General features: G+C 31.2%; 1 protein-coding gene across 1 annotated transcript in view; it reads right to left on the minus strand.

Annotated features, from left to right (window-relative positions):
- ergic53 (lectin, mannose binding protein ergic53) overlaps positions 1–5,809 on the minus strand; it is a 32,484-nt gene extending 26,675 nt beyond the window's left edge. Inside the window, exons 1-3 of the mRNA XM_089648167.1 lie at positions 5,591–5,809; positions 3,814–3,968; positions 1,609–1,781 (exon numbers count right to left, since the gene is read on the minus strand). Of these exons, the coding sequence (XP_089504293.1) occupies positions 1,609–1,781; positions 3,814–3,968; positions 5,591–5,774 (512 nt within the window). The 5' untranslated portion in view covers positions 5,775–5,809. The remainder of the gene's footprint in view (positions 1–1,608; positions 1,782–3,813; positions 3,969–5,590) is intronic.
- Positions 5,810–12,109: the final 6,300 nt, after the last annotated feature.

Raw genomic sequence — 12,109 nt, forward strand, 5'->3', positions numbered from 1 at the left:
TTTTCGGGTTCTGTGAAAGTCCTATTCAAGTTCTGTTGTTACATCATTATAGGCTAGTAGTTTTACAGAACTGAAATAATAACAGAACTTGAAAAAATCTTTCACAGAACTTGGAAATTAACTTTTAAATTTGATGAATTGTTCAAATTCTCCGAAACAACCCGTCCTTAGATATAAACATATGATTTTTGAAATATTCAAATTTTGAATGCAAACATAAACTCTTTTTTTAAATTGCTCACTTTTCGTTTTTTGTAACTTAAATTATGGATAGTGAAAAACAATATAAAAACACAATAAACACTTTTTTAGACAAATTTATCACAAACGTCACCTTTTTTGTCATTACATATAAAAAAATAATTGGTAAAAAATTCGCTATGTTTCATTATTTTTCTTCAAATTACGGTCGGTATCTTTACTTTCATAGAGGTGTACATTTCTTCTGTGGTTAACTTCTAGATTTGAATATGAAGCGTTAGGTTTTCTATTTCTAACGTCGTTGAGATCATATTTCTCACCATGACAGTAAGAGAGACCATATGAACTGTTCCCAAAAGGGAACAAATTAGCTCAAGGAGTTAAAGAGAGTAAGGTACTCTCTCACTAATACACCACTGCAAAAGCCAAGTGCTCTAATATTATTTCCAGGGCGGCTTGTACTCACAAAAATGGGTAGTGCGCTAACAATATTGCCAATCTATCCCTACCTACTGGAATGATCGGTATGCGAACTGTAAACTAAAGTGGCGCCATCTCAATGAAGACTTTACGAGACATTGGCGAGCGCCGTTCCTGTTTCAGAGAAATTTCAATACTGTGGTCGACATCCACGCTCTGCGCGTATAGATAATTGATGTTCCCGGGTGACGTTTCTCGATGAGCGATATGGAATTCGCTCGCACCACGTGACTTATGACACGTGATACAAAGAACAAAAATTTTGAGCTGGTTGAATTTAAATTAATAATAGTATTCATGTATTAAAGTAATTCTCTGATTTGTTTTGATTTCCGATGATATTATTATTGATTGATAGTTATTATTGTTAGATTGACTGAAATTTTGGGAGTGCGTTACTTCAACGCTCCTAAGAGCTAGCCAGGGTGGTATAACTCTGATCGAAAATTTGAACCAAAATATTGTGACGTCATGTTTGCCTAACTATATCCACCAATGAAAAACACTGAAAATCTATGGAATAAACTTTCAATGTTTTTCATTGGTGTATAGTATAATAAGTAGGCTCTGAATGAGAATATTACTGTCTATATATTGGCATATCTATGGTTTATTAGGTCCAATTTGTTTCATACAAAAAGCCCGGAGTTATCAATCTATGGAGTTGATTTATGGGGCTAGCCGCCAATGATTATCTCTCTCCCACTGTAATCTTTAGTAATAACTAATAACTAAAACATTTGTATGTCCCATTAAAAACTCTTTTCTGGATCAAATTTCTAGGTCAGCGCAAATATTTTCATCTTGCATAGACATTTTCAACATGAGCTTTAAAATATTGTCAAAAATATATAACACAAAAATTAAAATTGTTCTACATTGTGTCAAATAATGTTCAATTTTAAAAAAGGTTTAAACTTTACTTACTTCTGATGGTCAAACTTCTTGGTTCCGTCGTTCACAACGGCCATGATGTAGGGGTTATTGTGCTTGTTGTCGTTGTCGAAAGAATCCATGATGACCCCCAAGCCGTTCCACTGGTCCGAAGAGCCAAAGACATCACCATCATAAGCCCCCTTCGCTGAGGTGTACCAGAAAGCCTGTTGGTGAAAAAATCTATGTTTAGATTGATACCAAAGCCTTTATTCTACCGTTGATAAATTATTTCTAGATAATATATTTTATAGTAGAAATAAGATCTATGTGGCCTACGCGGGTAAAACTATGTAAAACCTTATATGAATTAATAGGTTACTGAGACAATGCGCGTGTTTTCACTGAACTAGGTCCAGTGGACAAACTAGTGATTTACTGCGTTTAGTATCGCACCTCTTTCCGTCGGTCAGACAAGCTTTCACCAGCTGCCACAAACATTTCGCTCTGGGTTTTCTTGTGAAAAAAAGTCTTCCTTTGCTTTAGCCCTTTATGTCATAAGCTAAAAATGGATAGTTTTGAGACCTGCAACATCAAGGTCTATATTTCTTTATGTTTACAAGTTATAATCGCCCTTATGGGTAATGAGGTAACGCACAGAGGTCTTGAATCGAACCAACCGCCCCGAAGTTAGCACATGTTGAGTAAATTTACGAAAATGGCGTCCTGGTCAGTTTCTCTATAAAATTATCAAAGCAGTTATTCTCCTGTAACGGAAATAAATAAAAGTACATTTTTCCTTACCAACCTGTATTTTTGTAATAACAACAAAAATTTTAAATCATATTTTTTTTTTACCTAAATGGACACCGGTCAGAAAAAAGACCGCTGGAAAATCAAAAATTTCAAAAAGAATAAGCAAAAAAAAAAATGTTTTTTCTGTTCATCAAAATTAATATAGAATACATAAATAAAACCATTTAGGCGTATCGTTAAAAAAAAAAAGTTGTCCTATAAAGAGTTAGGAGATGTGCACAAATCATTCTCGAGCAAAAACCAAATCTGATGTGGAGTTTCTTTCCATTAGCACGTACTCGAAAATCACTTATTATTACAATACAATTATTCACAATTTTTTAAATTTTAATACATATAAGGAATATAGATACATAAATATTTAACAATATTACATTTTAGATCATCATTGGTTATGTATACCTTATCAGAAAAGAGGAGTTCTTGTGTCTGATAAGGGAGCCACGATTCTTACATAGGTTTTTCTTGTAATAATATTTTTATATAGAATATAGATTTTTAAATTAATTTAAGTTTTTTTAGAATTTTTTTTTAATTTCATTTATTTGTTCTGATTGGTTGACAATACAGCGCAGTTCAGAAGGGAGATTATTGTAGTTTTTTAGGGCTTGGTAAATATAATGGTTTTTGTGTTGTTTTCAAATTAGGTGTTATAAATTGATTTCCATTTCTCACGAGTTTGTAAAATTCTTGGTATTCTTTGTTATTTTTTTCTTTGCACATTTTTATAATGGAAGCTTGCTTAAATATGTCATGAAATTTGGTACTGGAAACAATTTAAATAGTGATTCAGTTGAGAAGGTAGAATTTTTTTTAGTATGCTAGTATATGCAATGCTTTAAATAAAGAGAGACAGAGAATCAAGAAACACATAAGAGTATAAAGGACAACCTAGTGACAGTACATTGTGTGTAGAGAAGTTAAAATTTGTGGTTATATGTGTTTTTGGATGATAAAACTAAAAAAAAAATTGTATTTTGTTGAAAAATTTAAAAAATATATATTTTAGATCTCGACAATAGCGCCAATTATCGGGTCCAAAACTATTGTACGTTTGAAGCTGGAACCAACCATACACATTCACAAAATTTGATTGAAATCGGTTGGGTGGTTTCGGAAATTAGCGTGTACGAACACAGATCAAAATAATTAAGTAAAAATTCTAACAATTTAAGAAACCACTTTTTCCTATGAAAAAATAAAATGAAGTAAATCGGGTTACATTAACAAAAAAGTGCAATTTATGAAAAATTATTTTTATGTTTTGATTTCACTTGCAAAAATATTTCCCTTATTGTTATTAACATTTCAATTCTTTCAAAAAAAAATTATAAATTAAACTAGGAATTTGCATCATCTACAAAAACATAAGTACAGAGAGTACATTGAGATGATTTTTGACAAAAATGGCGTTTTACAAATTATCCAATTACTATTATTTACCAAACCATCGGCACCAATCCTGCCTCTGCCGGTGACCCTGAACATGATGTCGGCCTCCCACCACTGGAAGCTGATGGGCGTCTTGGTCCACACGGCTCCCTTCTGACTCTTCAGCGATGGAGCCAAGCGGACATTCTCCGAGGAGGCAATCGCATCTGTATTAGTGGAATTCATGATTAGACAACTGTTTTTTATATTCAGTCCAAATTTTCTAAATGAATTATTTTCTATACTTATTTGAAATGAGTTATATTTGAACCCTTCAAGTATCGGAAAGACGTTACTAGCCACAAACGTCATACTTCATTAAAGTCCCTGAAGGAGAGATCTGACTATGGGCGTTCATCTCTAAATAGTATGAAACAATGTCACTATCCGCTTCTGTCTGTTTGTGCGCTTACTTCTTCTAAACCATGCAACAGAGTTTGATAGGGTTTTCACTATCATTTAGAGAATTTCTTCCGGAAGGTTTGTATATATATATATAATACATGGATATTATATTTATTGAGATTAGAGAGTCAAGCAACGCCGGGTAAATGTCAGGTAGAATATTATAAAAGTATTTTCATAGTATTTTTCTATAATGCTCATTTATTTTTATTCCTCAATATAAAAAAAACAGTAAACTGCCAAAGCAGCTTGTCTCAAATATTTCAACGTGATTCCAAGGATAAAATCCAAAATATTGGGTCAGTGTGTGATTACAAATTGAGAGGATTTTTCTGTCGACAGTTTTTAAAAATTATTTATATTTATGGTTTAAACGGCATAAAAAGTAAAGTTTTATTACTAATTCCCTAAACAAAGGGAAAGTGTTTTCTAAATTTCGAATATTCGGACAGGAAACAACAATAATCGAAAAATATAAGTAATTTGCAAGTATTTACAGATGAAATGTTACTCCTAGGCTTTTCCTAGTGTTGGCCGAGAAATTAAAACGCTTTCTCATCACACACGAGGGCATTATGGCACTTTAAGGCAACTTACTTACAGGTGGCACATGAAATTTTATTAATAAGACTACCAAAATCTAAAGTATTCCAATTGACATACTTTTTGCTTACCACTTTGAGATTTTACAGCACATCTATAAATATATTGTAACATCATTGCCTAGAGATATTTAAAAAAATGATTTTATAGAAATTGCTTATCTATAAAACTGGAGCTATCAATACAAACCAAAGAAAACATACTGGAAAGGCCTTATAATGAGTTTGTACCATTGTATTATAAAAATAAGATCAATAGGCATTTTTTATTTGGATTACTCTTGAAATAATTTTTTTTTAAATCCCTGTTAGTTTTTCTTTCATATTGTATTTTGTAATTTTAATGTAATCATAATATGCAAACATGATTGTGCCAGGTTTCTAAGATAATTATATCGTGAATAACTTAAATATACATAAATTCATTATTATAACATCTGTTTGACAATATAGCGAAAAATATTTTTTCGATCTGCTTTCGTGGATATTTTTCTGCCGAGAAGATCCGACACAATTTATAGTTTCGTCTCTCCCTCTAACTCGTGCGTTAAGTGTCTTGAAGATGTCGGACGTATGTCGTGCTTTATTCAAATTTCGACTGACGTGTACGTATATTGTCAAACTAAGAAAGCCGAACACTATTGACATACTTAATGCGAAATAATGACAAATACCATGTTAATTAAATGAAATATGGTGCATAATGTTAGGAAATAAATATCAATTGAACTTTCATTTACTATCAATCGAAATTGCAGCAAAAACAGTACAAAGTGACTTACTTCCACCGTATTCCCAAAATGGAATAGATCCATCTCTCTGAGCCAAATATGGAGGTTTGAACGAATATTTGTATTCGAATCTTTTAATTGGAGGCTGTGCACTGGCGGTGATGGCGCACAGAATTATCAAAACTATTAAAAACTTAGTAAACATTTCAAAAAACACTTCTCGTAAGCGGACCATTTTGACTTTTAAAATAATGTGAACAACGTGAAGATTGCGCGATTTGATACAGCAAAGCCGCCAACAAAGCAAACCTGACAATATTATATTTCTAGGTTGATAGACTTAATGTATTAGCGGCCAGGGAGAGTTGTATAAACAGATACTATTTTTTCCGAAAAATCACAAGTAATAAATGCCAAAGCATTGCCATGTCAAGGAAGGAACTCCAGTCCTTTTTTTATCGAATGGGTAGTTTATGTATGATAATGACCCTTTAACTTAAATACCAGTATATATATTTTTATACTTACAGTAAGTTTTAACATTTAAAATAATTTCAAACTTTTAATTTTTCGTGAATCTGCGACTTTACCAGCCACAGGCACTGTATTTTGTATGGCAGTCTCGAGAATTGAGACGAAAGTTTAATCGCTTTAATATTAAAGAACGGTAGGTAAAATGTCGGCATCTCTTCACTACTGTTATTGTTTCAACCAGAGTGCAAAAATATATCCATGACCGCACCTGATAAACAATTTACCGTTCGAGTTCAGCGAAGACGGTCTTTGTCGATTATTGTGTGAATGATTATTTATGTTTACGAATTACGATGATTAATAATTCAACATAATTTATGATAATTGATAATTTCCACATACATCTACATTTGACGGTCTCCGTGGTCAAGGGGAAAGACTCTCGACTAGCAATCCAAGGTCACAGGTTCAAATTCCAGCGTGCATAAGTCATTTTTATTTGATGAATTAGTGTTATTTCACAATTAATTTGTTAAAAATAATATATAGTGTAGGTACTCAAGAGTGAAAGATACTATCAGTATCGTCCTGGTGAAAGATAACCTTTCAGAATGTTGAAATTAAACGTTGCTTGAAATGGCTTTAGCCGGGTTTGGTGACAGCCTCACAACACACCCCAATAGGGATGCCGTAGTCTCACTGGCTTCGACAGTAGGGAGCAGTTGAGAATTTTGTGCAGTATTCATATAAAAAAAAGATGTAAACAATGAACAACGCAGAATAGGGTATTTTCACTGTTTTTTTTTATTCCTGAAAAAAGTGAGGAAAAGTACCTTTTTCCTTTCCAGTACTTCCCATCCTTCCTTTCCTAAAAATACCCTCCACACAGCATCCTCTAAGATGACGTAGGCCCCGAGGAGAATTATTTTCCTCAGGGCCTCCCGTGAATGTAAAAAAAAATGTTTCGAAAAATATATTTAACTCTTTCTACAACTGCAAGAAACTTTTTTGAATAAGTTCGTTCTCGGGATACTAAAACAATAGCCACTAAACTAACTATCATGCCCTTTCTCCGGAGAGGTAAGCAGAAAGGATGGACGGCCCCAAAACTCTTGACTCTCGCTTCATCAGTCGTTATATGATTGAAAAATGTATCTCTCCATATTAGTTCAACATACAGCTAGACTTAGTCCTGAGCATTCATTTCTGGGTAGGGATGTATAAAAAAGCATTCACATTTCATAATGTATTCAATATTTTCATATAAATTGCTAAATACAAGGAAAATAGATATGAATCCAGTATTTATTGCTTCTGTACGTACAAGCTTCATAGAATATAAATGTTTTGTGCCTTTTTTATGTACAAGGCAAAAATAACAAATATTACAGCAGTGCTTGATACAAGAATAAAATATCAGAACTTGTATATTATTGTATTTCCTCTGAGAGTGGAGCTTAGTGGTGATTTAATATACAAGATTTGGTAAAACACTTTAAAGTTATAGAAGTTATGGTAAAGTTATAGAATTCGTCTTCAATCTTAACACATACAAATTATTGAATTAACACTTCATCACTTAATTACTACAAGTAACAACTATTTACATGGGGGGAGATGGTAAAAATTCATTCCAATTGAAGTTCAAAATTTCCCGTGTTTCGACACCATGTTTAATCTTATTAGTATGACGTTTGACGGAAGGTTCCGTTACAATCTAAATGTGCACAAATTATTTAAATAACCCAAACTAAGAACCTAATATTTTTTGGTATAACTTAATGAGTAAAACATCAAGTTGTAATATTTAATCATTGAAGATAATAGAGAAATGCTAGAGAGCCCTAATAAGTTAGTCCATGAAAAAAAAATAAAAAATAATATATATATATATATATATATATATATATATATATATTTATGCTAGACTTGTAGAAAAGGCAAAAGATGTCGCACACTAAAATAAAAATGGATATCCAAGACACTATCTAGATTGCATTTAGTTCGGGAAGAATCTTACAATCATACATAAAGATAGCAACAGTTAAATATGACTGAAGGAGATAGAGTTGAATTAGCTCAGTGTAGAGCGAAGCCCCGGCAAGGCTACGGTTATGGGTTCAATTCCTAGACTGAACTTTTTTCTGTTTCAAATTTTCGTTTGAGTGCCGCTAATAATTTCTTCAATTTTTAAAAACTATTTTGAGCTTGTTTTTCCATCTCTCCCAACGTAAATAGATGTTTTTTTGTAGTAATAGAGTTGAAACAAAGTGTTATTTCAATAATTTGAGCGTATTGGTATTGAAGCGGAATTCTAGAATTAGATCCAATATTTTAATTACAAAATATATGTTAAAAATACTGTGTTTACTATTTAGGAAGTGTCTACAAAAATAGTGCCCATTAGGTTTTAAAAAACAGCAATAGATATTACAAACCTAAAAAAATAAATGCAGTAATAGAGTAAGTCTATTATTTTACATAAAACCAAACCACAGCTGACATAAATAGGCATAGACAATAGAATTCCATCAAACACCCTATAATATTAATATTACCTCCAACTTCTGACATTTCCCAACCATTCTGATGGCAACATGCTTCACTAGCGCCTCCTAGCGGTGTGACTTGTGCGCTTTCGTTTTCTTTCATAGATTTTAATGGATTGTATGTGCATGTAACAAATTCTTTATTTTACGTTAATAAATTGGATATGGAAAATTTAAAAAAAAAATTAGGTAACCTATGTAGAATTTGCCGCTTTTTTTGCTCGCATGTTAAAAATTATAAAGCGGCTATTAACTCTATCTTTGATGGCTAAGAAATATAATAAAATATTTATATAATTGTAAGAATTTTTTTAAATAAATTATTTGTAGATTTCAACATTTCATGAACTCATATTACCAACTCTGTCAACGTTTTTTGGCATCCTGAAAACGACGTAAGAGTGTTTTTGTATTTTGTAATTATTACATCCGTAAACTGCATGCACAGAACGATAACCAACCGGTTCCATCAGTCGGTGGCTGAGTTGACATCGCGTTTGGGACCCAGGCGTAGTGTGTTCAATTCCTTCAACAACATTGCAACATTTTCCGCTTACTGTGGTGATAGTAGGACATTTGCAAATATTGTCAGGTTATTCGTAACCCGGGAATGTTTGTCTTTCTTTTAAAAACAATAAAATAGAAAAGAACCTACTTTTTGGGAAATTTTATGTAAATGTTTATCAATTTTGATAGAAATACAAATTAGAAAGCGCAAAACAACGCCACCAAGTACTAAATAAATTCAATTTGCCGCCATTGAAAGGAATGTCAAAGTTAATACTCTACACGAGTGCCTGTAGCGATCAGCGTCGTTGATATTGCCACTATTTCACTGGAGTTGGATGTATTATTAATATTATACGGTATTTGATGCCATCTTTTGCCATATTTTTCACAAAATGAACAGAAAAAAAAATTTGATTAAAATAAAATCGGCCAAGGATCTTATCTTTGCAATAGAATAAGAAATCTTATTTTGTCCAAAGATAGATGATTTATGTTACTCAAGGTTAGAATGAAATATAATTTGAGGTAAGTACATGTAATTGTATAAAATTGTGGAAAAGTATTCATTTGTAAGCTTTTTAAAATGATTTTCGTTGTTTTAATGTTATGTTTCCTAAAAAAGCCTATTATTGATTAGCTAATGTCACATTTTTAATTGGCAAGCAATTTTTCGTAATAATACAACACATATTTTATTGAGATTTGCCGCAAAATAATACGGCTAGGAAAACAACATAACTATTTGGCTAACGTTACACTAAATAAAGCCTTAATATTGGTATAATTTTGACTAAAAATGAAGCGTTTTGTTTTAAAAATACATTTTCATCTGTAAAATGTTCATTCAGCTCTATTTAATGGTTGTTATTATTATGTATTTCACAAACACATTTACAATCATTTACATTATTAAAACTACAGTTACACCTAATCACATCTATCTAATACTAATATTTCTTTTACAAATGATACACCATTTAAAAATGCTATACATAAGCAAAGCACAATAATTTATTTGTCTTTACAATTTTTTTTTTCTATACAAGATTTATAAATATGAAGATTGTCTGACATTTACAATTGAAGAGTGATCGATATTTGAAAATGTTAGATCAATTTTACCAGAAGTAAGGAAACATTGAGCTTACTTTGGACCCGGGGGATATAACTCCGATCGAAAATTGGAACCGAAATATTGTGACATATGATTGCCTAGCTATATCCACCAATGAAAAACTCTGAAAGTGTTATTTCATAGACTTTTTATATTTTATACTTTCCATAGAGTTTTTCATTGGTGTATACTATTATACTATACACTGTATAGTATAATGAGTAGGCTCCGAATGAGAATTTTACTGTCTATATATTGGTATATCTATGGTTTTTTAGGACCAATTTGTTTCATACAAGAAGCCAGAAGATATTGATCTAGTGAGTGGTTTATTTATGCTTTGGACACATTGACACGTCCACAACACATTTTATCGGTTTATCTCTTCGGTGACTGTACTACCGTCATCAACTGCGGCTGTAGTTCAAGAAAGTTATTCCTATCATGCGGTGCACTGCAATGGTATTGCTATGTTTCAGCTAATTTCCACAAATTAGTTAATTTTATATTCTAGAAAGAATACCAAAGTAATAAGTTAATGTACATATAAATTTTTACTTGTGCTTTTGGGGTAGTTTTCGAAACATTAGCCATTTTTAAAGATTTGATGTTAAAACTAATAAAATCCTTAAAATTTTAAATATCATTTTTTGTTTTTAAAGCGCACTAGGCGGAATTATTATCGTGTTCAGCGCAAAATTACGATTTATCTATGACATTTAAAAATCCACAGAGGCTAAGAAACTGATTGGTAGGCTACCAATAGATAATAACTTATCTTTAAACTTTACATTATTAGTTGCATGGTCCCAGCTTTTAATCATTCAAATAAAAAATACATCAAATAATAATTTATTACTCCACTTTATTACACTACAAAAATACTATTTGGAATATTTATTTCTTCTTAACTACAAACTTATATTCAACTAAAGCTTTGACTCAATAAATAAAGTAGAATGATTGCCCGAAACTGAAGCGGAATCAAAGCATAGATAATAAATTTTACTGTTCCAGATTTAAAAAATAAGTTTCGTAATTTTATTTGTTACTTGGCAACACTGAGATCTGCTTCCACCATTGCGATTTGTTTATGATCCAGAATATCCATTTTGAGGTTATATTTAAGAAAAAAAATTAATCAGCAATTTATGTTTGAAAAAAAAGTTACTTGAAACAGGTACTTTATTGTCAGAGTGGACAACGACATTCCAAAATGTCCGGCAAGAATTATATGTGTGGAAAATAATAAAAAGCTGGAATTACAAATTGACAGTGTTCTACTGGCATATGAAGACAAAGTACAAAACTTTTTTGTAGAAAAGATGAAACTAAGACAATTTAGGATTAACAACATAGTATTTTTCTACCATTATGAATAATTTTACAACAAAATATTTTAATAATACTTAAAAACCACTCTGGACGAATGTGTTTGGACAATTCGGAAACGTTTTCACAAAATAATTTCGTTTTTTTTTTCTATGTAGAATCAAACTTCTTTCCAACGACTTTCCAAACATTTTACAACATTCATATTTGTTTTTTTTTAAATTTACAAGCATTTAGTACAAGATATAAGATATGCAGATATGCCCTATCTACTCTTCTGTAATTGCAATTTTGTACAAAAAAAATTATTAAAATAATATGTGCTAATATTGCTGAAGTTGAGGCCGATAATTAAATATATGGAAAATGTAAATCTAGTTGTAAATGTAAATTAGTCGAGTGCTTTTAACTTTATAAAAAAGATAAAATAGTTTTGATTGAAGTTAAATTACCTGCATTTTAAGTTACGCTTCAAATAAAACTAGATTCAGGCAAGAATTACAAACATAATAATAGTTGCATAATTTGTGTAGCGCCATTTTTTAATACATTTAAATGAGTTAGGCTTCAAGTTACATTATTTAAAAAAAT

Source organism: Hesperophylax consimilis, chromosome 27 (assembly GCF_061612785.1).
Source record: "Hesperophylax consimilis isolate HC1 chromosome 27, BYU_Hcon_1.0, whole genome shotgun sequence".
NCBI classification, from domain to species: domain Eukaryota; kingdom Metazoa; phylum Arthropoda; class Insecta; order Trichoptera; family Limnephilidae; genus Hesperophylax; species Hesperophylax consimilis.